Source organism: Schistocerca cancellata, chromosome 2 (genome assembly GCF_023864275.1).
Source record: "Schistocerca cancellata isolate TAMUIC-IGC-003103 chromosome 2, iqSchCanc2.1, whole genome shotgun sequence".
In the NCBI taxonomy this organism is placed as follows: domain Eukaryota; kingdom Metazoa; phylum Arthropoda; class Insecta; order Orthoptera; family Acrididae; genus Schistocerca; species Schistocerca cancellata.
The window spans coordinates 836,210,448-836,234,196 of NC_064627.1; the positions used below are offsets into that span (position 1 = coordinate 836,210,448).

General features: G+C 43.0%; 1 protein-coding gene across 4 annotated transcripts in view; it reads left to right on the plus strand.

The window, feature by feature from the left end:
- Positions 1 to 350: 350 nt before the first annotated feature.
- Positions 351 to 23,749, plus strand: part of LOC126162742 (pre-mRNA 3'-end-processing factor FIP1) — a 96,316-nt gene continuing 72,917 nt past the window's right edge. The window contains exons 1-2 of one of the 4 annotated variants that reach the window (XM_049919418.1): positions 351 to 782; positions 12,622 to 12,757. In XM_049919418.1, the coding sequence (XP_049775375.1) occupies positions 627 to 782; positions 12,622 to 12,757 (292 nt within the window). In that variant the 5' untranslated portion in view covers positions 351 to 626. The remainder of the gene's footprint in view (positions 783 to 12,621; positions 12,758 to 23,749) is intronic. The other 3 variants (XM_049919417.1, XM_049919414.1, XM_049919416.1) reach the window with 3 other exon arrangements.

Below are 23,749 nucleotides of genomic sequence, written 5' to 3' on the forward strand. Positions count from 1 at the left end.
CCGAGTTCATCTGCTCCCATGGTCTTTTGCAATAGCAGTAGCAACCTCGCTATGTTACGCAGTACCCGTAACGCCGAATAATAGATTTGGCGCCCAGTTTAGCTCGTATTTTAATGATAGCTGCTAAGGGTTACGTCTCACTGACTTTGTATGTACTTGTAATAGCCACTCTCTTGGCTGCAAAGACGAAATCGGGAAGGACACTCGAATCCAATCCAAACTAATGAGTGATGCTCAAGGACACCACGACAGCGCTGGCTGTGGTGTGTACTTTTCCCTGTGTCACCACATGTCGTGGACAGTTTTTATCACTTCTAAATAGTTTTGTAGCACCAGTATCTCTGAAACACTATTATGTCCGTGGAATAATAGATGTGCTTCTGCTCTCCGCTTTCACCAGTATATCGATAGACCTTTCTTGTCTGCTGTCAAGATTACTGATCATGTCTGTGTGGATATTCTTTGCGTGTTTACAAATGATGTCGCTTCATGAGTATTAAGCGGTTTGTTGGTCGAAAGTGCAGTGAAAATACAGTAATGTTTTTTCGGTGTAATAATATTCCGTGACTTTTTTGTGTGTCAGAAACCGTATAACTTTCGTGTAGCTTCAGTCAGTATTTCTAGAAATGGCAGATGATTCAGGGAATGAAGATCAGTGGTTGTACGGGGATTCGAATCAAGATGCCCCAGAAAGGGATAATAAAACTGATCCTAAAGACGTACCGGACGCAGTTCATAACACTGATTCTCAGATCGACACTTTGGAAGATCTCGGCGATCAGGCACGTATTTTGAGAAACGCATCTATTGACAGCCGGCATGTTTTACCAAATATCTGTTTATGCATACTTCCCCTTTTTGGTTTTTAAGTAACAACAGTAATACGTTAACTCTAATCAAGAAGTTACTTTCGAAACCACGGGTTACTTTTTTATTACAATACGACAAGTAGGTCTGTTCTTGAATATGTAATATTTTGTATTGCCCTGTCCCGGTTTATCAAACTTGAAAAATACTCCAAAAGTCATATCATACATTAGTTTTGACATCAGAAAGTGGCAGTCGTGTAATATTGGACTATCGACTCTGTATAAGGACGAACCAGAACTAGAGTTGAGATTAGATACTCACATTCAAGAATGCAAGTTACATTAATCAAGTTTGTTTCTCTTCAGTCCAGAGCATCGTACTGGTTAATCTAATTTGATATTTCCAGTTTTAAAAGAAATACATAGAAATGTTGTTGTTGCCTTCAGTCTGAAAACTGGTTTGATGCAGCTCTCCAAGCTGCTCTATCCTGTGCAAGCCTCATCATCTCTGAATAACTACTGCAGCCTCATCCTACTGAATTTGCTTCCTGCATTCATCTCTTCTTTTCCCTCTATGAATATATTACACATTAGAACTAGAAAAGGCCATGAAAAGTATCTAGTCAAGAGTGTAAAAAGCTCCTAAGTAGGGAAAGGAAGTATCACTAAATTCGAAGATTAACTGGAGAATCATATTAAGAAGAGACTACCACATTTTATTCAGTAGGGTCAGTGCTTCCATTGAGGCAAGAATTAGGACCAGTAGTTTTATATTAAGAACTTACTGACTTGCATACTGTGATTAAAGTTCCACATATTGGGAGAAGGTATTCTGGCATGAAAGATGGTGTGATTTGGTGAAAATGTTACTTAATGGACATTGGCTGTGCACCTCTTCCTACCAAACAATTTATATTTTGAGACAGTCCCTTGATTTGGAGGTAAGACTCAGTTCACACAAGTCCAAAATTATTCACATCAGTTTGTTTTGTGACATGAGTCTCATAGAGTACCTCTAAGCAGAAAGTGGCATGTCATCAGAGTGATACTAACTTCATTTGTAGCAGACTACTACATGATCGGGCATAAGCAATGGACGTGTGCTGAAGTAGTACCTAAGTTTTCAGTCATTTGGCAAAATGGCATGTTGGTTCTCCACCTGCATGGGTTGGCTATCAGCTGGAATTGGCACAGTTGTTAGATACTGGACTTGTATTTGTGTGGATTTGGGGTAAAATCCTCGTTTGACAATCCAGGTAATCTTTTTGTTGTTTTACTAAATCATTTAAAGCACAACCTGGGAGGATTACTTTGAAAAGGACATTCCGCTTTCCGTACTTCTCCAGCTCAAGTTTTTGCCCAGAAATAGTGAAGAATTGATACAGTCCTTTAGCTTGGACCAGTGATGCTATCAGACACAACTACTCCTCATTACAATACGTAATCAGAGTGGTGATAGAGATGTGATAAAATGTGTCTCATTTTAACAACTTAGGTATTGACATATTGAGAAATAGGAGTTTTTAGTGAGAATGCAAGTATAACATCAGATTGTGTGCTGTATCTATTCAGGGTGTCTCAGAAACAGTGCAGCAAACTTCTATGGGAGGTGGGGCACATCATAAGGATTAAGAATTGCATAGAAACCCAAGGCTGCCAATGTCGTCGTATGCCACTAGGTGTTGGCGCTGTACATGGGAGTACTGGAGGGGAACGTGAGGATTTCCTCATCTGAGTGCTAGCCAGCATCCAAGGAGCACAGGAAGTTGTACAGACAGTGAGCTCGCAGGCATGCGCTTGATGTATGGTATAAGTAATTGCAGTGGACAAGCTGTTGGATGAATAATCCCAGAGAGACATTGACCAAATGACTGCATCAAAGTTTGTGCGAGTATGGGTCATTAAGAAGTAGCAGGGCTAGTGAGGGTAGGTCTCAATTGGCATGTTCATTCATTAGGGAAAAAAGTGTGTTTGATGCCATGGAGACTAATCTAGAACCAGCATAAGTGCTGTTGCCTTGGAGTTAAGCATGTGTTATACCAGTGTTCAGCATGTTTTCAAGACCAGGTCATTATTGCAGACCTTTCATTTCCACAGGGTGCAGTTATTACACCGTAATGAGCATTCTGCACCTGTGTGTTTCACAATGTGGTTTCTGTAACAAAGTAGCCCAGCTTTCGTTTCCCTGGTAAGGACATTTTCACCAGGCATGGCATATTCAATGACAGCAATGAGCATTTATCGGCACCAGAAACTGCTCCACAATGTGTGGCACCATGCGGCACAACTTTGCATCACAGTTAATGTGTGGGCGGGTTTTGTCAGCAACAGCTTTTAGTCAGGCCACTTCTTTTACCGTCCCACTTGACTGCCGCAGATTATCGTACCTTCTGGAACAGATTCTTCCCAGCTTGCTTGAAGATGATCCAGCAAATTTGAGGTGCAGTGTGGAGTTCCGGCACAGTAGGGCACGTGCTTATTTTTTACTAGGTGTTTTTAGGCATTTGAACAAGTTATTCCTGCATCAATGGATTGGGTGTGTTGGACTGATTATCTGGCCTCCACGCTCACCGAATTTATCGAGCCTTGATTATTTCTTTGAGGAGGCTTGAAATCTCTCGCGTTTCCCGTTCCTGTGGGGCCTAAAATAAATCTCGTTGCAGGACTCATCTGCACAGCTGTTACAATCAAAGAAACTCCTAATGTCTTAGAATGAGTCCGGCAGTCAACGTTCAGGTGTCAGATGTGCCTGGCATCTGATGGTGTGAACTTCAAGCATCAGTTGTAACTTTAGAGCTGCATTAATATCATACCCCATGTGCACTCATTATGTCCAATAAATGTCTCAAATAAATCAGTCTTTTTTTTTCCTTTCCGGTTTTCGACTTCTGCTATCACTCTCCCCTGACATGCACAGCCATGGGTAGCTAAGCAATTCTCAACCCTTAGATCATATTTGTTAGCATTGCCAACTCGCAATGGAACTATGACAATTGCCAATCATTTGTCAGAACAAACTTCATTTTTTAAAAATATTGTGTTTTTGTGTTCATAGGTTTGAAAAAATCACAATCAAACTCGTCATCTTCCAACCCAACGTGGAACCTAGGCTATATTAGATATCAGTCTGTCGTGACGACCTTCATTTCAAAGAACAATGCTGACATTGATGTCTGTGGCTCAAGCAGAATGGCTGTATTACAGATATTAGTACACTTATTTTGCTCACTCTCTAATGACCACATTGTTGGTAGAATGTGAGTAATCTTGTTATTGACAAAATGTTAATAACTTACCTTCCTTTATCAACTGGAAGACAATATCAATACATGTTTTGTTGAAATTATGCTACATTGACTGCACAAAGATAAATTGGTTTAAACAATATCAGATATACCCTTCTGTCCATTAAAATTGCATCATCGTGAAAGTGGCATGAATGGCTATATCACTCACAGTGCTTGGAGACGCCCCAATATGATTTTCAGTGCAGCCTGACATGCCACCATTCTGGATATTGATCTCAACCTCTCTGATTGCCTCTTAAAAATTTCTAAACATTTTACAGAGGTTTCACAGACACACACACTACTGGTACCCTCCAGGCCAGTCCACTGAAAGATCTCTCCTGTCATATCCTTGTGTGCACATGATTCTCAAAGTACATCCCTTATTACTGAATATCACCCAACCTGGAAAAATTTAACGTCTTCCAATAGAGCATTGACCACTTTCCATTGAGCGCTCAACTTCTGAACATCCTTCGCATCTTTTCTAGAATGATATTCCACTGCTCACCTGATCTACAAAATATCATCCTAATGACACCCTTATTCTCAAGTCTTTACCACATGGATCGCATCTGTGTGAATGACCCAGGTGCAAATCTATCCAATGCATTCATATAGCACATCCTACTCCAGTGTATCACAGTCATGCCCTGTCAGAGGCAGGGAACCTGGAAAAGCTTTCATGCCATATATCAATTCAGAGCAAAAATGTGCTTTCAGTGTACTATAGCATTTTCATTGTGTGCTGCTGTTGGTAACTATTTGTGTGATGAATAATGAAAAGTTAAGTGAACATTACAGATTGTGAATTGGTTCTTGGTAGCCAATCATCATGCTCCTTCATAATTTCCTGTCATTCATAAATGAAATTAACTGGTATTTTCTTCTATTAGATTAGAATTTAACCACATTGTCGAAATTTTCAGTGACTTGGAAATAGGATCTACAAGTAGGTTGTTGCAGTGACAAATGTATATCACAGACTGTGCTACACATTAATCTATAATGACATTCATATTGACATTTGTCAGCTTTGCCATCTCACAACCAATTGTTACCCTCCAGCCTAACCTAGGTCTCAGGCTTCACTACAGATCAGTCTTTCAAAATGTCAAATTTTCTTCCATTCACATTAGTTGGCTTCACCAACTCGCAACAAAATTGTCACATTCCAACCCAACATAGACTTCGGACTTCAATACAAATTATTCTGTCAGCATATTTAATTTTCCTCCAGGCCTCAATATTGAAAACAAATCAATTCTCATTGGCTACTGTACACTGTCACCTGATCGTCTATGACAACAGTAACAAGGACACACTGGAACAACTTTGTACACCATAAGTACATTTCGCCTAACTCTGCTGTGATGTCAGCACAGCTTTTTACATGTGCTAGACTACCAGCCAGCTGTCTACCTGAACGAGTGGTCATTGCCAAGCTGTTGCCTATAGAAAAGTTGACCACCCAGTGGCAATATGTGCTGCTCAGTATAACATGGCATGACTTCAGTGACTGCTTCACAAGTCATACCGTCTAAATCTTCTTTCTAAATCTCTGGATTGCATAGATTGGAATCATTCTAAAACAATCTTTCTATCATCAGTCTCTGTGCTAATCTCAACCCCTCCCCCCAATCCAATGGGATCAACTTATCGTAAAATCTACAATCGTGCTGCTTAATCCATGACACGCCATGACTTCAGTGACTGCTTCACAAGTCATACTGTGTAGATCTTCTTTCTAAATCTCTGGATTGAATAGATTGGAATCTTTCTAACACAATCTGTCTCTCGTCAATCTCTGTGCTAACCTCAACCCCTCCTCCCCAGTCCAGTTGGATCAACTTATCGTAAAAGCTACACTCATGCTGCTTAATCCATGATATCCCTTCCCCTCTGTATATGTTAGAATTACTTTTTGCATTTCCTCGCCGATCTGTTTTTCCCCTTATGGTTTCTTCTGTAGTGGTCTTCTACAAATGTAAATAGTATGTGGTATACAGTACAGTATTTTCACAGTTTCATGTCTCAGTGGAAGATAAGATAAATATGTGTGCATTACACAGGGTGCACATTAATAAAATCGACAAACTGAAGGGACATATTCCTGACTAGAAGTGGAGGGAAAAAGATCCTATGAACGCGTGTCTGAAAATGGATGGTGTGCATGCAGCTACAACAAATGGTCACGGAACGCAGTACTGGGCTGCATTGCATCCATGTCACAATAGATGTTCAGAGTGGCCACCATGGGATTGCAGGTACTAGGGAGAGTGGCAGTTGGCATGCAGGATGCACATGATCATACTTTGGCTTACACCGTATTGACAGGCCACTTGCTGGAGCATGCACTAGAGGTCATCTCAATATCCTGTAGAACCCGGTCCTCCAAAGCTGGAATAGGCACAATCCGCCACCTCCCTGCATGTTAGTCTGTTTGACAGAAACTATGATCACACAAATGCCCAAAAAGTTCTTGACACATTGTGTGATGTGGTTGGTGAGTTGAAAGTACTTTTTTTTTTGGCATAGCTGTGCTGCCTCTTGACCGTCTCCATCTGCTTGACTGTACACAAACACCATCTCAGCTTGTTTCTGACAATACCAGACCATTCTGCTGCATAACAGTACACTGTGTTAAACACACAAGGCACGTGGTCAGAGGAACTTTCATTTGTCAGCGCCATCTACTGTGACAACAATGCTTATCTGGATACATGTTCAGAGGACATTTTCTCCCCAATTTCCAGTCAGGAATCCATCCCTGCAGTTTGCTGGTTTTATTAATATCCACCCTGTATACATTCCACAGGGGGAAAACAACATAGAAAAGTTTTCCACTGCCTGTCATAGCATGTTTCTTGAGTGATCGCTTCAGGGAGCACAGTCTTCATTGACTGAGTGTGGGTTTGGGATCTCTGGTTCCTGAACAAGCGTCTGGTTAGTGCTGCCAGTCTTCTGTAACCATAAGCTCTATGCATGTTTCAGTGGGCACCATACACCAAGATTGTGAGTGACTGTGTATCACAGGGAATGGGAATCTTAGCTTTACCACCCAGATCATGGGGATGGTACAAACACTATTAAAAATTTCAACATCTAGGTGCATTACGTGCCAAACGTGTGGGTAGCTATTGAGATGAAACAGTTGTCTAACTCCTGCCCAAGCAATTGAAAATCTGTCTGAGTGGACCCATAGTTGCTCATGAGATGTCAGTGGATCTTACGACAAGCATAAACACACATGACAGGGTGTATGAAATCCCCCTCCCCAAAAGAAAAGGAAGATGGTGGAGGGAACATGTAAAAAACTTAGTTTTAGGTGGGTTATTAGTGTCCTAAAATCTGTGAACTAACTTTAAAATAGTAACTTGCTTGGAAACTAATAGAGAAGGGAAGGTGGAATTATTAAGAAAGTCATTAAGAATCCATGAATTCAATATAGCAGTTGGCATCTGTTACTCTCTCAACTGTAGAAAGAGTGTAGCTGTAGCCACATTAGATGGCGTGATCTAATGGAAATGGATATCCTGGAAATTAAGCAAGAATAGAAGTGAGCTGGAATAGCCAACATAAAGCAAATAATAAGACACAAAATAATGGAGAACTAGTGAAGACTTCCACTTTCATTGCAACTTTTAGTACTCTGTTGCGACCTGAATATATCATTGCAAGCTTGCTCACCTGTAAGGTTAGTCAGTCTTTACCTTGCTAACCTTATGAGCTGTTTAAAGTGTCAACATTTTGAGCATACAGCGGTGAGTTCTAAAGGAGAAGCTACACATGGAAAATTGGTGGCTATATCCTCCACAGAAAAGGGTGACCTTACTGTGGTCACAGGGCAAAGGATGAGGTGGTATTGTTTATCGTGGGGACATGCCACTCCTCATCTGTGGTCTTAACTACAACGCAACTGGCAGCTGTCACAGTTCATGGGCGTAATAATAGTTAAGAAAGAGGTGCAGGTTAATTTTAGAACTGGTGGATGCAGGGAGGCATGTATGCCAGGGGACATTTTTTAAAATAAGTTTTATGTAATCCTAAATTGACCACCACATTTTATTGATATCTACATTGATGGCCCGAAGTGGGGGTCTTAATTGACTGCTCAGTCATGTGTCTCCTCCCCCCCCCCCCCTCCCCACCCTACCCACCACCCCCAAATATGTCCTCTGATAGGGCTCCCGCAGCAAATTTCTCTCCGTTATATGGTATTTTTTGCTATCCTGTGGGCACTGGACCATATGACATTATGACAGTTATATTCTAGTTCTAAAAATGCCCTTCATGCCATTGAACAGATCACTGAGCAGACAGAATGGTTCAGGACATCAGCTCACACTACTACTCTTGCAGGAGGAGAAGGAGGAGATAATTTTCTCCTGTGTGTCAGAGCATGCAGGGGCCTGGGGAAATGATCATGCTTATAGGCCTAACATGGAGAGTTGTTCTCTCCAACCAGCACCGTTTCTCTCTCCCTCTGAACAGCTACCACATATGTGACGAGGAGGGCAGTGTGTTGGTGGTAGGAAATGAACGGGCTAAAAGCTACAGTTAGTGAAATCTGCAGTGTATTGGTTGCTTACCTTCTTCCAGTCATCATGAACAGACATAGTACTTAATGAGCTAAGGATGGGACATTGTTTCCAAATGCATGGTTTTCTCCTACAACAGGAGGACCCACCAATGTTTGAAACATGCAGAACACGGGTGTTGAGACACAATATTTTAATTGAGTGCATTTTATTTGCTGGCCTGAGAGGTAGTCAGTGTCGTCTGTAGGACCTGCCCATTGTTTGAAATGTGATATGGATCTAAGTTTTTGTTTGTTATCTAATTTCCTTTCCAAAATATTGGGAAGGAAATTTTTGTATATTACAAGACCACATTTGTTGCTCTTGTAATGGGTTTAGAAGTTATTGTTGTTTTAATTGATTTTAATAACAGTCTTCTCTTTATATTTTATGTATGGACAGTGAAGACCTTACTGTTTAGTGACCTAAAATATTAGTAATTATGTTAAAAATCACAGTCACCTTCATTTGAATAACGCATTAATGAAGAAGGGAGGGTGTACATACCGAAGTAATGGGAATGTTCATTTATGTTCTGTTTAGAATTCTGTAAGAGAAGGCATATCCACATCCCATCCACTTAAAATGCCACCTTTTTGCAGTTTCTTGAGTTTTAATCTACAGTTCATAACCAATAAATTGTGGTCAGAGTCCACGTCTGCCCCTGGATATGTCTTAGAATTTAAAACCTGGTTCCTAAATCTGTGTGTAACCATTATATAATGTATCTGAAATCTTCCAGTGTCTCCAGGCCTCTTCCACGTATACAACCTTCTGTCATGATTCTTAAACCAAGTGTTAGCTATGATTAAGTTATGCTCTGTGCAAAATTCTACCAGGCTGCTTCCTCTTTTATTCCTTACTCCCATTCCATATTCACCTACTACTTTTTCTTCTCTTCCTTTTCCTACTATCGAATTCCAGTCCCCCATGACTACTAAATTTTCATCTCCCTTCACTATCTGAATAATTTCTTTTATCGTATCATAGATTTCTTCAATCTCTTCATCATCTGCAGAGCTAATTGGCTCATAAACTTGTACTACTCTGGTAGGCGTGGGCGTAGTATCTATCTTGGCTACAATAACGGTTTCACTATGCTGTTCATAGTAGCTTACCCGTGCTCCAATTTTTTTTATTCATTATTATACCTACTCCTGCATTACCCCTATTTGATTTTATATTTACAACCCTGTATTCACCTGACCGGAAGTCTTGTTCCTCCTGCCACTGAACTTCACTAGTTCTCACTATATCTGACTTAAACCTATCCATTTCCCTTTTTAAATTATTTGACCTACCTACCCAATTAAGGATCTGACATTCCACGCTCCAATCCATAGAACACCAGTTTTCTTTCTCCTGATAATGACGTCCTCCTGAGAAGTCCCCACTGGAGATCTGAATGGGGGACTATGTTACCTCCGGAATATTTTACCCAAGAGGATGGCATCATCATTTAACCATACAGTAAAATTGCATGTCCTCGGGAAAAATTACGGCTGTAGTTTCCCCTTGGTTTCAGCTGTTTGCAGTACCAACACAGCAAGGCAGTTTTGGTTAATGTTACAAGACCAGATCAGTCAATAATCCAGACTGTTACCCCTGCAACTACTGAAAAGGCTGCTGCCCCTCTTCAGGAACCACACATTTGTCTGGCCTCATAACAGATACCCCACCATTGTGGTTACACCTACGGTATGGCTATCTGTATCGCTGAGACAAGCAAACCTCCCAACCAACGGCAAGGTCCATGGTTCATTGGGGGGAGGGGGGGTAAAAAGACAAGGGCTGGTAGAAATCCTTGCGTAACAGAAGAGATATTGAATTTAACTGATGAAAGGAAAAAATATAAAAATGTAGTAAATGAATCAGGCACAAAGGAATACAAACGTCTCAAAAATGAGATCGACAGGAAGTGGAAAATGGTTAAGCAGGGATGGCTACAGGTCAAACGTAAGGATGTAGAGGCATATATCACTAGGGGTAAGATAGATAAAGCCTACAGGAAAATTAAAGAGACCTTTGGAGAAAAGAGAACTATCTGTATGAATATCAAGAGCTCATGTGGAAAACCGGTTCTAAGCAAAGAAGGGAAAGCAGGAAGATGGACAGAGTGTATGGAGGGTCTGTGCCAGGGTGATTTACTTGAGGGTAAATTATGGACATGGAAGAGGATGTAGATGAAGATCAAATGGGAGATATGATACTGTGTGAAGAATTTGACAGAGAACTGAAAGACCTAAGTCGAAACAAGGCCCTGGGAGTAGACAACATTCCATTAGAACTACTGATAGCCTTGGGAGAGCTAAGCATGACAAAACTCTCATCACCTGGTGAGCAAGATGTATGAGACAGGTGAAATACCCTCAGACTTCAAGAATACTCTAATAATTCCAACCCCAAAGAATTCAGGTGTTGACAGGTGTGAAAATTACCAAACCTTCAGTTTAATAAGTCACAGCTGCAAAATACTGTCACAAATTCTGTAGAAACAAATGGAAAAACTGGTAGAAGCCGACCTTGGGGAAGATCAGTTTGGATTCCGTAGAAATGTTTGAACATGCAAGACAATACTGACCCTACTACTTATCTCAGAAGATAGATTAAGGAAAGGCAAACCTACTTCTCTTGCATTTGTAGACTTAGAGAAAGCTTTTGACAAATTTCTGAAGGTGGCAGGGGTCAAATACAGGGAGCGAAAGGCTATTTACAATTTGTACAGAAATTAGGTGGTAGTTATGAGTCAAGGGGCATAAAAGGGAAGCAGTGGTTGGGAAGGGAGTAAGACAGGGTTGTAGTCTATCCCTGATGTTATTCAATCTGTATATTGAGCAAGCAGTGAAGGGAACAAAAGAAAAATTCGGAATAGGTATTAAAGTCCATGGAGAAGAAATAAAAACTTTGAGGTTTGCCGATGACAATGTAATTCTGTCTGAGACAGCGAAGGACTTGGAAGAGCAGTTGAATGGAATGGACAGTGTCTTGAAAGGAGGATATAAGATGAACATCAACAAACACAAAATTATGATAATGGAATGTAGTCACATTAAATCAGGCAATGGTGATGGAATTAGATTAGGAAATGAGACACACAAAGTAGTAGATGAGTTTCGCTATTTGGGGAGCAAAATAACTGATGATGGTCGACATAGAGAGGATATAAAATGTAGACTGGCGATGACAAGGAAAACATTTCTGAAGAAAAGAAATTTGTTAACATCGAGTATAGGTAGATTTAAGTGTCAGGAAGTCATTTCTGAAAGTATTTGTATGGAGTGTAGCCATTTATGGAAGTGAAACTTGGGCCTTAAATCGCTTAGACAAGAAGAGAATAGAAGCTTTCAAAATGCGGTACTACAGAAGAGTGCTGAAGATTAGATGGGTAGATCACGTAACTAATGAGGAGGTATTGAAGAGAATTGGGGAGAAGAGGAATTTGTGGCACAACTTGACTAGAAGAAGGGATCTGTTGGTAGGACATGTTCTGAGGCATCAGGAAATCACCAATTTAGTATTAGAGGCAAGCGTGGAGGGTAAAAATCGTAGGGGGAGACCAAGGGATGAATACACTAAGCAGATTCAGAAGGATGTTGGTTGCAGTAGTTACTCAGAGATGAAGCAGCTTGCACAGGGTAGGGTAGCATGGAGAGCTGCATCAAACTAGTCTCTGGACTGAAGACCATAACAACAAGAAGAAGAAAAGGTGGTAGTTGTAATTTTTTGCCTGCTTTGTTACATATTTGTAAGTACTGTATCTGTCTTTTTCTCGTGATTAGTATGTTCCATGAATGAAGAAACAATTTGTGTTGTACATGTTGACAGGTTTTCTCTTTATTCCGTGTTCATATTGTGAGTTGTTACTGTCCTACCAATCAGTGTTCAGATTGCTTTTGTCGTATCTCAGGTCTTACATTTTCAATAAATCTGTATTCATTTGTTCAGCCTTTGCCGGCACCGGAACCTCCCACCATAGCACCACCAGAGATTAAAGATGGTGAAGAAGATTCGGAACTGAATATAGCTGAGGGTGAGGGTGCACAGATTTCAAGAGAACAAGGGGAGGTGGATGCTGAAGGAGGTTAGATTTGAAGCAATTTATAGATAATGCTAGATATAAATTTAATTTACATAAATTTATGTGTAAAGTAGGTTTAATTTGTTTAACATATATTTCTGTAGGAGATTATTGTTGCATTGGTTTGTAGCTTTTTCCTTTACCAGAATAATGTCTTATAAGCGGTTGCCTTTGTAGGTGTGCTACAATTTTCACAAAGTATTAAAACAAATGGTTTCTGTATCTCCTTCAATACATTGGTCAGTGCTGCTGTTCTATGCTGAGCATAGTAAGTTCTACACATTTTACTGTTGTGACATATCTCATATTATGTTGTGGGCATGGCTGGTGCTGTGAAACGTACCAACCACATGGTATCAAACGTTTCATTTCTGCACTTCGTATTTTATGGAAGATGCCAAGGATGCACTACAGTAAGGCAGTAGACCAGGTTGATCTGGTATGAGGTGTATGGATTTGGCATGCAGTTTCACATCTCTCATGGCCAGGCTGAAGAGCAGGGTGATTGCGCTGGCATCTAATGTTGGCAGTGTAGAGGAACTGAGGCATCTGAAACATCCAGTGGCCGTGTCCATAGACTGGGATCCAGGCCCCACCGTGAGGCTAGCTTGGTCAGACGAGAAACGGTTGACAAGACTGGTAGCAGCTGAGGAGCGAACTGTCTGGATCAAGTCTGTAAAGAGAGCAAACATAGGAATTGACACATGGAACAGGATGGCTGAAAGTGGTGCAAAAGCGCTCTGAAAAGCATATGAATGAATTGCACCTATAGGCAGGAAGTGAGGGCGGGAGCACTTCGAAGTGAAGATTGTTGAGCTGAGAAGGCAGAAATGAGTAGAAGAGTACATGAAATGTTAACCTGGTGGGCCCAGAAGGCATAAATGAGTGTGGAAGCACTAGAAATGGAAATGATGGTACTGGGAGGGTAGAGTTGGGTGCAGTAGCACATGGGATGTAAAACCTGTAAAAAAATTTTATCTGGATGGCAGAAGATTGTGCTGGCAGGCAGAGGTGTGTGTGGAAGCACATGCAATCCTACAGTATGCAGTATTGTCCCCTGAGGGCATAGATAGGTGTGGGAACCTACATGAGGGGGGGGGGGGGAGGGGAGAAATTATTGTGCCTGTAGGGCATAGTTGACTGCAGAAACACTGTAAAAATAGGAAATCAAGTGCAGTTATGGTGCCTGGAACAAAGTCAAGAAACATGCTCAGATTAGAAACAGAAGACTGGATCAGACATTTCTGGCATGGATGAGGCATGGAATGTTCCAGACATGAGGGAAGAGTCTCAGCTACAGAGGTGTGCTGGTAAGAGACATTGGAAGGACTACGTGTGATGGTGGATGTGGACACAGGCTTAGGTGCCAGGAAAGAAGGAAACTGCTGCAGTGCTGTCTGACAGCGGATGACCATGGAGGAGTGTCGGGATGGGCCGGCCAGGTGCTACAGTCGCAGGTTCGAATCCTGCTTTGGGCATGGATGTGTGTGAAGTCCTTAGGTTAGTTAGGTTTATGTAGTTCTAAGTTCTAGGGGACCGGTGACCTCAGAAGTTGAGTCCATAGTGCTCAGAGCCATTTGAACCATATTTTGTCGGGATGGGGGTGAGGTCATCCAGAGCTGGGATGACACTGGATGAGGGTTTGGGTGCTGCACCAGAAGCAGGAAGCTGTGGTGGATGTGTGTGAAGTTGGTAGAAGCTGAATAAGCGTCTGTGATGGTGGCTGGGTCCACCTGGTGTCTTGGAGGTGTTGGTGAGCTTTTTTATAAGGTGTCTCTGCTGCATCTGCTGTATGTTGGAGAGCAAAGATATGACTTCAGGCATCTATTCCACATTGAAGATGAACAACTCAGAATGAGAGACATCAGTGCAGGAAGTTATTATCAAAGTCTATGCAATATAAAAGTCAGATGTGCACAGGCCTCGTCTACCATGGGCAGAGAATATGTGTGAAAGATTAAGTTCACCACTTGATATGGGACAAAACTCAGCAGCAGAAGTGATTGAGGCACAGGGCCTGAAAAATCCTCATTGCCAAATGAAGTGTCATCTCTGATGCAGAGACCAAGTCCTGGTGATGCGAAGGCAGACAATGGCTGCTCCCTTGGTTGACGGTGGCTGTTTCACCATGGCTTCATATGTAGCAAAGATTCTGAGCAATATTGTAACTGAACAACTGCAAATACAGTTGGTGGCTGGCCGAGAGCTTGATGGGAAGACTGCCATGAAGTGGCATTGTGTGGCACTAAATACCCGGCTGTTTAGAGATACTATAGGAGTCATTTGCTATCATGTGGCCTGCAGAAGCAAACAGGTCCACAGGGGCATTGACATCTAGTGGCACTTCTGCTGCCACCTGCTGGCCTAGTCAGTGTGCATGATTGGAAGTTTCGTTGTCTGCTGATGTAACCACTTTCAGGCTACGCCGCCTGTGTACCACAGTTGTGGAGGGGTTGTAGGTCTGTGGGCTAGCAACCCGTACACCTCACGAAAGGTGCCACAATACTACCAAATCAGACTTGTGCTACACTTAGATCTTTGTTACTGCGTCATCCAATTTGACATTCACAATAGCTGAAGGATGATATTGTTCCCAAATTATGTTCTCTCAGTAAATTTGTTTCAGACTCAGTTTCCACCCAAAAAAGTCATAGCTATAATATTAAGGCATCCTCTGCATAAAGTAAAATATTGAAACTACTACCTTTTAATACTTTATTTCATTTTTTGTGTGTGTCTCCCAATTTGGTAGAATGGCTTTAACATAGATACTAGGAAGGGTAAGTAGTGTAGGACATGCTTGTCATATTTCCTTATTTTTAAAGTTTCTTCAGTCTTTGTATTACTTTTATTTATTGTAATCTTTTATTTCCTGTACAAGCTTCCTGTGGTTTGTATAAATGTGCTGGAGTAGCCATTGTTAACACTTGGAGCTTTTTCAATGTCTACAAATGCTATGTATGTTTACAAGTAGAATTCTAATCTTTTCACTATCACTTGCAACAAAAAAGTCCATTGTCTATAGTTGGTCTTCCTTTTCTAAATCCATTCTGCTCTTCATCAATGAAAATTTCAGAAATTATTATAAGTCTTATATTTATTTTTCTTGCAGTTAACAAACACACCAAGTTAAAAAGAATTACACCTCAATTAATTTTTCTTCTCTAGTGATTTTCTATTCTCTGCAGGAACAGTAGATATGTAGTACCCTGCACACTGTGTGTTCATTTTTACTGTATCCTTCTCACTCTTTTTGATATGTTTCAGAATTTTATAGTGGAGTTCTGTTTACCATGACTACCATTTTCTGATGAGATTCAGATTATTATTTATTATTTATTATTATTATTATTATTATTATTATTATTATTAGTAGTAGTAGTAGTAGTAGTAGTAGTAGTAGTATTTTATACATCATCAGCAAATGTGTATACAGGGTGTATAATCCCCGGGACAACTGGTAAATTATGGAAAAATTCGGGAATTTCTTAATCTGGGAGAAAACTGGGGATAAACTCAGAATTTTTTAGAATTTTGAGAATTTTTCATTGTTTCAATTGTCAGTTAAATTTTTGTGATTTTGACCGGTAAGAACTGATACTCTAACAAAGAATTGTACTGTATACTGCCGGAATAAAATGTAAACAAGAGAAAAAATTAAATAGAATTTAAGTTGCAAAGAAAATGTGCAGTTTACAACAACAAAAAAACAGTGCATGTATAAGTGTCTGCCAACAGCAAAATTTGTCAATGGCTTTAGGATGGAGACTATGCAATACTTAATAGCAACATACTGCTTCAAGTGAGTGTGATGTCACAATTGTTTACATTGGGTTCATTTGAGCAGTTGCCAGTTCTCTCATACACATGTGCAGTTGAGTCACGTATGAGCAGCACCTTCTCCCGCTTCTGGCTTTTAGGTGTTTCAGCAGTAGCAACAAGCAGCCAGATGCTACCTGGGGAATTTTTTCTGGCATGCCCAAGCTGTCAGTTTAGTTTAGATTAGATTAAATTCAGTTTTTGTTCCATAGACCCAAAAATGAGATGATTCTCGTGTGTGTGGAATATGTCAGAAAGTATAACATAAAAAACATAAAACTTTTGAATGGAACACTTACTACCCTGATCATGTGTCAGGAGATTGTCATAATAGGTGAATACATTACAGTAAACTGGAACTTCTAATATTTACAGAATCAATACACTGTCAGAATGACAGTGCATATGCAGAGCAGTCCAAATTGTGGTGGGGAGGGGGTAGTCTCGACGTGACCTGTGTTTACATCCAGTGGTTTTGCTGTTTTCTCTTTGTTAACAGTTCTCACGTCAAATGGAAGTAAAACGGATTTCTGTGATGAGGAGATATCAAGTGAATTAAAATACATTCACGTAGTTATGGAAGGCTAAAATATGTTATTAGTTTCAGTGTACTGATTTTACTTTATTTCCACATTTTCGGCAGTCTAGCATTAATCACGTTGCAGAACAATGAAGCTACTTTTGTCGGTCTGTAAAAGAAATTTTTCGCAAAGGCAATAAATTCATCTGAAACAGAGTGTTTCACTTCACACTGTTGTCTTGTTTCAACTGTTTGCTGAATTTCAAGTGCACGTTTTCATCTTCTGTATAATAAAGAATCAAACATGAGATAATACAGTACTGGTACTCCAAGAAAATTTGCATCCTGAAAACCGCAACAAAAAGCTTAATATTAGGTTGGGGCCTGTTCCATTGTGAATCTGGACATACAAATGTGCACTTTAAGTCAAATTATGCATTTTTGTATGGTTTACAAAATCCCAGTGCTCATGGAGTGTCCTCCGATGTCCTGTTTCTTTTATGACTTTATGTAAGATTTATTAAGGCTGTACATGTACAACACCGTAACTCCCCCTGTGGGTCCAGGGGTAAGAATGGGCCCAAGGTATTCCTGCCTGTCATAATAGGCGACTAAAAGGAGTTTCACACATTTTGGCCTTTATGTGATGGTCTCCTGTATGGTTTGACCTCCATTCTTCAAAATTTTCACAAAGAGTGAGCCAATTGGGGAAGGGCACCTTACGTGGTGCATCGTGTCCATTGCACATTGAGATCTTTAGCCCACTTTCTCGTCTTCGCATCTCAGTCCCGCTCGTTCTCCATCTCTTGGGCGATGACACCTTCCTCGGTGCATTTTCCACAATGCACTATGCAGTGTCGCTTTCTGCGTTGACGATGACCATGGACTTCTTTGCACCTGATATATAGCACGGCAGCCAGTACGTTGTGGTGGGGTCACCATGTACCCTGTTGGATGTAGCCCCCTGACCACACAGGGATCGTTCTGCTGATGCCTGCGCCGTTAACTCTCGACGTATGCCAAGGGGTAGATGCACGTCCCCCTGGGGCATCGGGACTCCCGGCAATAACCATCCTGTCAAGTGGCCTTTGCTGCGGCTAGGTGGTGCCCATGGGGAGGGCCCCTGGTTGGAGTGGATGGCATCAGGGCGTATGACATGCAGTGAAGCGTAGTCCACCATCTCGTGCTGGTGGTGAAACACCAGCAGTCTCTAAATGTCCACGAGCTCAATTCAATGCACAGAAATATGACCCCAAATTGTACCCCTCCCTGGCCACACCATGGGAGGAATGTCAGGCTAAGGATGGCAGTGGATCTTATTCGCCCCTGTACCTTGTGTGTTCAAGAGCTGTGAGCTCTGTCTGCAACAGCATTGAAGCACTATGCCTCGTCGACGGGTGTATCGTCATCGTCGCCACTGCATGCCAGTTTATAAACACATAATTAGTCTTGAAAATAAACTGGGAGGAAATGGGACTGCACAATCTGTTATTCTTAATAATTGTAACACAAAGTAATATGACCAGTTACAGTTACATTCTCAGCAAGTACACCAAGTCCTTTCATCCATACATGTATTTTCTCATCATTAGAAACTTTTCTACATGAGCGGGTATACAAAGTAAAAGGCATATTACTATAAACTTGTATGTTCAAGAGCTGATGGGGAATCTTTCATGACGATGAAGCCTCAGTTTTTTGTTGAGCATTTAGAGGACAAATTTGGGGAGGTGGAGGGATTGTCCAAAATGAGATCTGGGTCAGTCTTGATCAAAACAGCATCCTCTGCCAAGTCAATTACTCGCTTATGACAAGTTGGGGGGTGTTTCTGTAACCATCATGCCCCATAAGAGCTTAAATATGGTCCAGGGTATCATATTTCACAGGGACCTTCTTTTGCAGTCTGATGATGAGCTGCACGCCAGTTTAGAGCAGCGAGGTGTACATTTTGTTCAGCATGTGCACCGGTGTCCAGGGATAATCAGGTTGCCACCAGTACCTTCATCTTGGCCTTCAAGGGTGATATATTGCCCGAGAAGGTCAAGGTGTTGGTCTACCACTGTGATGTAAAGCCCTATATCCCTCCCCCGATGCGGTACTTTAAGTTCTGGAAGTTCGGCCAAATATCTTCCTGCTGCACTTCCAGCATCATATGTCGAGATTGCGGATGCCCATCACATCCCAATACTCCATGTCTCGCGCCCCCTCCCCCCTTCCCATCTGTGTCAACTGTGGAGAGCACCAATGCCTTTATCGCCAGACTTCAGGATTCTCCAGAAAGAAAGGAAAATCATGGAGTACAAGAACCTGGACTGACTGACTTAAACTGAGGCTAAGAGAAAATTTGAACACCTGCATCATGTACGTATGACATCGTCTTACGCCGCCGCTACAACAGTTCTGGCACCATGAGCTCTGTTAACCCGTCACCTCTCAGAGCCAGAACACTACACCTGCTTCCTTGATGGTGGGGGGGGGGGGGGGCATTTCCCTATCTGTTCCTCCTGCACCACCTACTTCGGGAGCAACACCGCCCACCCCCCAAATCACTGGGGACGTCCGTCCCCACTTCTAAGTTGGAGAAGCGGAAGTCTTCTTCAGCTTCTCTCACTAGGAAGGTATCCCTTAACTCACTCCCTTCCCAGGTTTCTGCTAGTGGGAAAGATGACACCCACCAGTGGCTGAAGAGCTCCAAAGCAGCTGGCCGTAGGGCTTCACGTTCATCCTCAGTCCCGGAGATTGAGCCAATGAAGTCCTCCCAGCCAGGGAAACCCAAGGAGTAGCATGAGAAATCCAAAACGAAGACACCTAAGACCAGGGAAATTGTGGTGGCACCCACACCACTGCTACCTACAAGCTCTGCGTCTGAGGATGGGGTGCAGATTCTGGCATCTGCTAAGGTCCTTGATCTCGCCAGGCCCTCAGACATTGGATATAGACTGCTCAGGCAATAAGTCAGTGGCAGCAGGTGACTCTGAGGTGTAAACTGCCTCATTGAATGTTCCATGCCTTCCCAGTCTCACGATGACATCATCCTCCAGTGGAATTGCAGCGGTTTTTTCACCACCTGACTGAGCTATGGCAACTGTTAAGCTTAACACCTGCTTTTTGCATTGCCCTCCAGAAAAACTTGGTTCCCGGCAATGCAGACCCCTGCCCTCTGCAGCTATAAGGGATATTACAGGAACCGTAGTGACTATAATCGAGTGTCAGGCGGAGTTTGCGTTTATGTCCTAAACTCAGTCTGTAGTGACACTGTGCCCCTTCAGAACCCTCTTGAAGCTGTGGCTGTCAGAATAAGGACGACACAGGAAATAACTGTCTGCAATGTATATCATCCTCCAGATGGTGCAGTACCCCTGAATGTATTAGCTGCACTGATTGATCAACTCCCTAAACCTTTCCTACTTTTGGGAGATTTTAACACCCATATCCCCTTGTGGAGTGGCACCGTGCTTACTGGCTGGGGCAGAGATGTCGAAACTTTACTGTCTCATTTCGACCTCTGCCTCTTAAATACTGGGGCCGCCACATATTTCAGTGTGGCTCATGTTAGTTACTTGGCCATTGATTTATCAATCTGCAGCCCAGGACTTCTCCCATGTATCCACTGGAGAGCACATGATGACCTGTGTGGTAGTGACCACTTCCCTATCTTCCTGTCACTGCCCCGGCGTCAGGCCCACGGACGCCCCCCAGATGGGCTTTGAACAAAGCGGACTGGGAAACTTTCACCTCTGCTGTCACCGTTGAATCTCCCCCACACGGTAATATCGATGTGATGGTTGATCAGGTGACTACAACAATTGTTTCTGCGGCAGAAAATGCGATCCCTCGCTCTTTAGGGTGCCCCCCCCCCCCCCCCCCCCCCCCCCCGGCTTAAGGCAGTCCCTTGGTGGTCACCGGAAGTTGGTGAAGCAATTAAGGAGAGTCAGCAAGCTCTACAGCAGTATAAGCAGCACCCTTCCCTGTAGCACCTCATAGCCTTTAAACGGCTCCACACCCGTGTTCGCCAACTTATCAAAGGACGGATGCAGGAGTGTTGGGAGAGATACGTCTCGACCATTGGGTGCCATACGGCACCTTCCCAAGTCTGGGCAAAGATCAAACAACTTTTCAGGTACCAGATCGCAACAGGTGTTTCCAGCGTTACCATAAATGACGTGTTATCTACCGATGCAAATGTGATTGCCGAGCACTTTGCTCGACCCTCTACGTCGGAGAATTACCCACAGCCTTTCGCACTCTCAAACAGTGGCTGGAAGGGAAAGTCCTCTCATTCACTACGCGCCACATTGAATCTTGCATAACAACCCATTTACAGATTGGAAGCTCCTCAGTGCCCTTGCACATTGCCTCGACACAGCTCCTGGGCCTGATCGGATCCACAGCCAGGTGATTAAACATCTCTCATCTGACTACAAGCGACATATCCTTGTCATCTTCAACCGGATCTGGTGCGATGGCATCTTTCCATCACAGTGGCAGCAGAGCACCAATCATTCCGATGCTCAAACCCAGTAAAAACTCACATTGTGTGTTATTGGCCAATCAGCCTCACCAACGTTCTTTTTAAGCTGCTGGAACGTAAGGTGTGTCGGTGGTTGGGTTGGGTCCTGGAGTCATGTGGCCTACTGGCTTCATGTCAGGGCAGCTTCCACCAGGGTCGCTCTACCACTGATAATCTTGTGACCATCAAGTCTGCCATCCGAACAGCCTTTTCCAGACGGCACACCTGATTGCCGTGTTTTTTTACTTATGTAAAGCATACGACACGACTTGGCGACATCATATCCTTGCCACATTGTGTGAGTGGGGTCTCTGGGGCCTGCTTCCAATTCTTATCCAAAACTTCCTGTCACTCCGTACTTTCCGTGTCCAAGTTGGTGCCTCCCATAGTTCCATCCATATCCTGGAGAAAGGAGTCCCGCAGGACTCTGTATTGAGTGTGTCTATTATTAGTGGCCGTTAAGTCTATCAGCAGCTGTCAGCCCCTCCGTCTCACCTTCTCTGTATGCAGATGACTTCTGTGTTTCATACTGCTGCTGCAGTACTAGTGTTGCTGAGCATTACCTACAGCAAGCCATCCACAAGGTGCAGTCATGGGCTTTAGCCCGTGGTTTCCGGTTTTCAGCCATGAAGATGTGTCATGCATTTCTGTCATTGATATACCGTTCACCTGGAACCAGCACTTTACCTTAATGATGGTCCACTCACTGTAGTGGAGACATATCGATTCTTAGGTGTGGTTTTTGATGCTCATTTGACTAGGCTTCCTCATCTTTGCAGCTTAAATGGAAGTGTTGGCAGCACCTCAATGCCCTCCACTGCCTGAGCTACACCAACTGGGGTGCAGATGGCTCCACACTGCTGCAGCTCTACAGAGCCCTTGTTCAATCCCGCCTTGACTATGGGAGTGTGATTTATGGTTCGGCGGCGCCCTCAGCATTACGTTTGCTTGACTCATTGCACCATTGCGGAATTTGACTAGCGACAGGAGCTTTTAGGATGAGTCCAGTGACAAGTGTATTGGTGGAGGCTGGAGCCCCTCCATTGAAGATCAGACGTGCACAACTGCTTGCCAGTTATGCTGCACACATTCTTAGCTCTCCTGAACATCCTGATTACCATCTTCTTTTTCCAACCATGACGGTTCACCTCCCACATAGGTGGCCCAGTACGGGCTAACGTTTGCGGTTTGCGTGCAACCGCTTCTGTCTGAACAGGACTCCTTCCCTTCACCACCTCTCCCAGAGGTCCATTCACGCGCTCCTCCGTGGTGTAGCTGTAGGCCGAAGCTTCGCCTGGACCTTTTGCGTGGCACTAAGGACTCTGTTAACCTTGCGGCTCTCCACAGTCACTTCCTCTCGATTCTTGAAGTGTTCCAGGGCTCTGAAGTGGTTTACACAGACGGCTCAATGGCTGATGGTAATGTTGGCTTCGCCTTTGTCCACAGAGACCATATTGAACAGCATTCCTTGCCCGATGGCTGCAGTGTATTCACTGCAGAGCTGGTGGCCATATCTTGTGCACTTCAGTATATCTGTTCATGCCCGGAGGAACCGTTTCTTCTCTGTACTGACTCCTTGAGCAGCCTACAAGCTATTGACCAGTGCTAACCTCGCCCTCCTTTGGTGGCGTCCATCCAGGAATCCATCTACGCCCTGAACCGGTCCCGTCATTCAGTGGTGTTTATGTGGACCCCAGGACACGTTGGCATTCCAAGCACCGAACTTGCCGACAGGATATGTGGAAACCGCTTCTGGAGATGGGCATCTCTGAACCTGACCTGTGTTCTGACTTAGACGGAATGGCGTAACAGTATGCATAACAAACTGCATGTCATTAAGGACACTACAAGTGTGTGGAAGTCTTCCATACGGGCCTCTCACAGGGAATCAGTTGTCCTCTGCTGGCTTTGCATTGGCCACGCTTGGGCGACCCACGGTTACCTATTGTGCCGTGAAGATGCGCCTCAGTGTTGGTGCGGCACCTGGTTGACAGTGGCCCATATTCTGGTGCACTGTCCCACTTTGACTACCCAGCGATGAAGTCTTGGGTTACTGGACTCATTGCTGCTCATTTTATCTGACAATGCCTCATTGGCTGATTTAGTTTTATGTTTTATTCGTGAGGGTGGCTTTTATCATTTGATC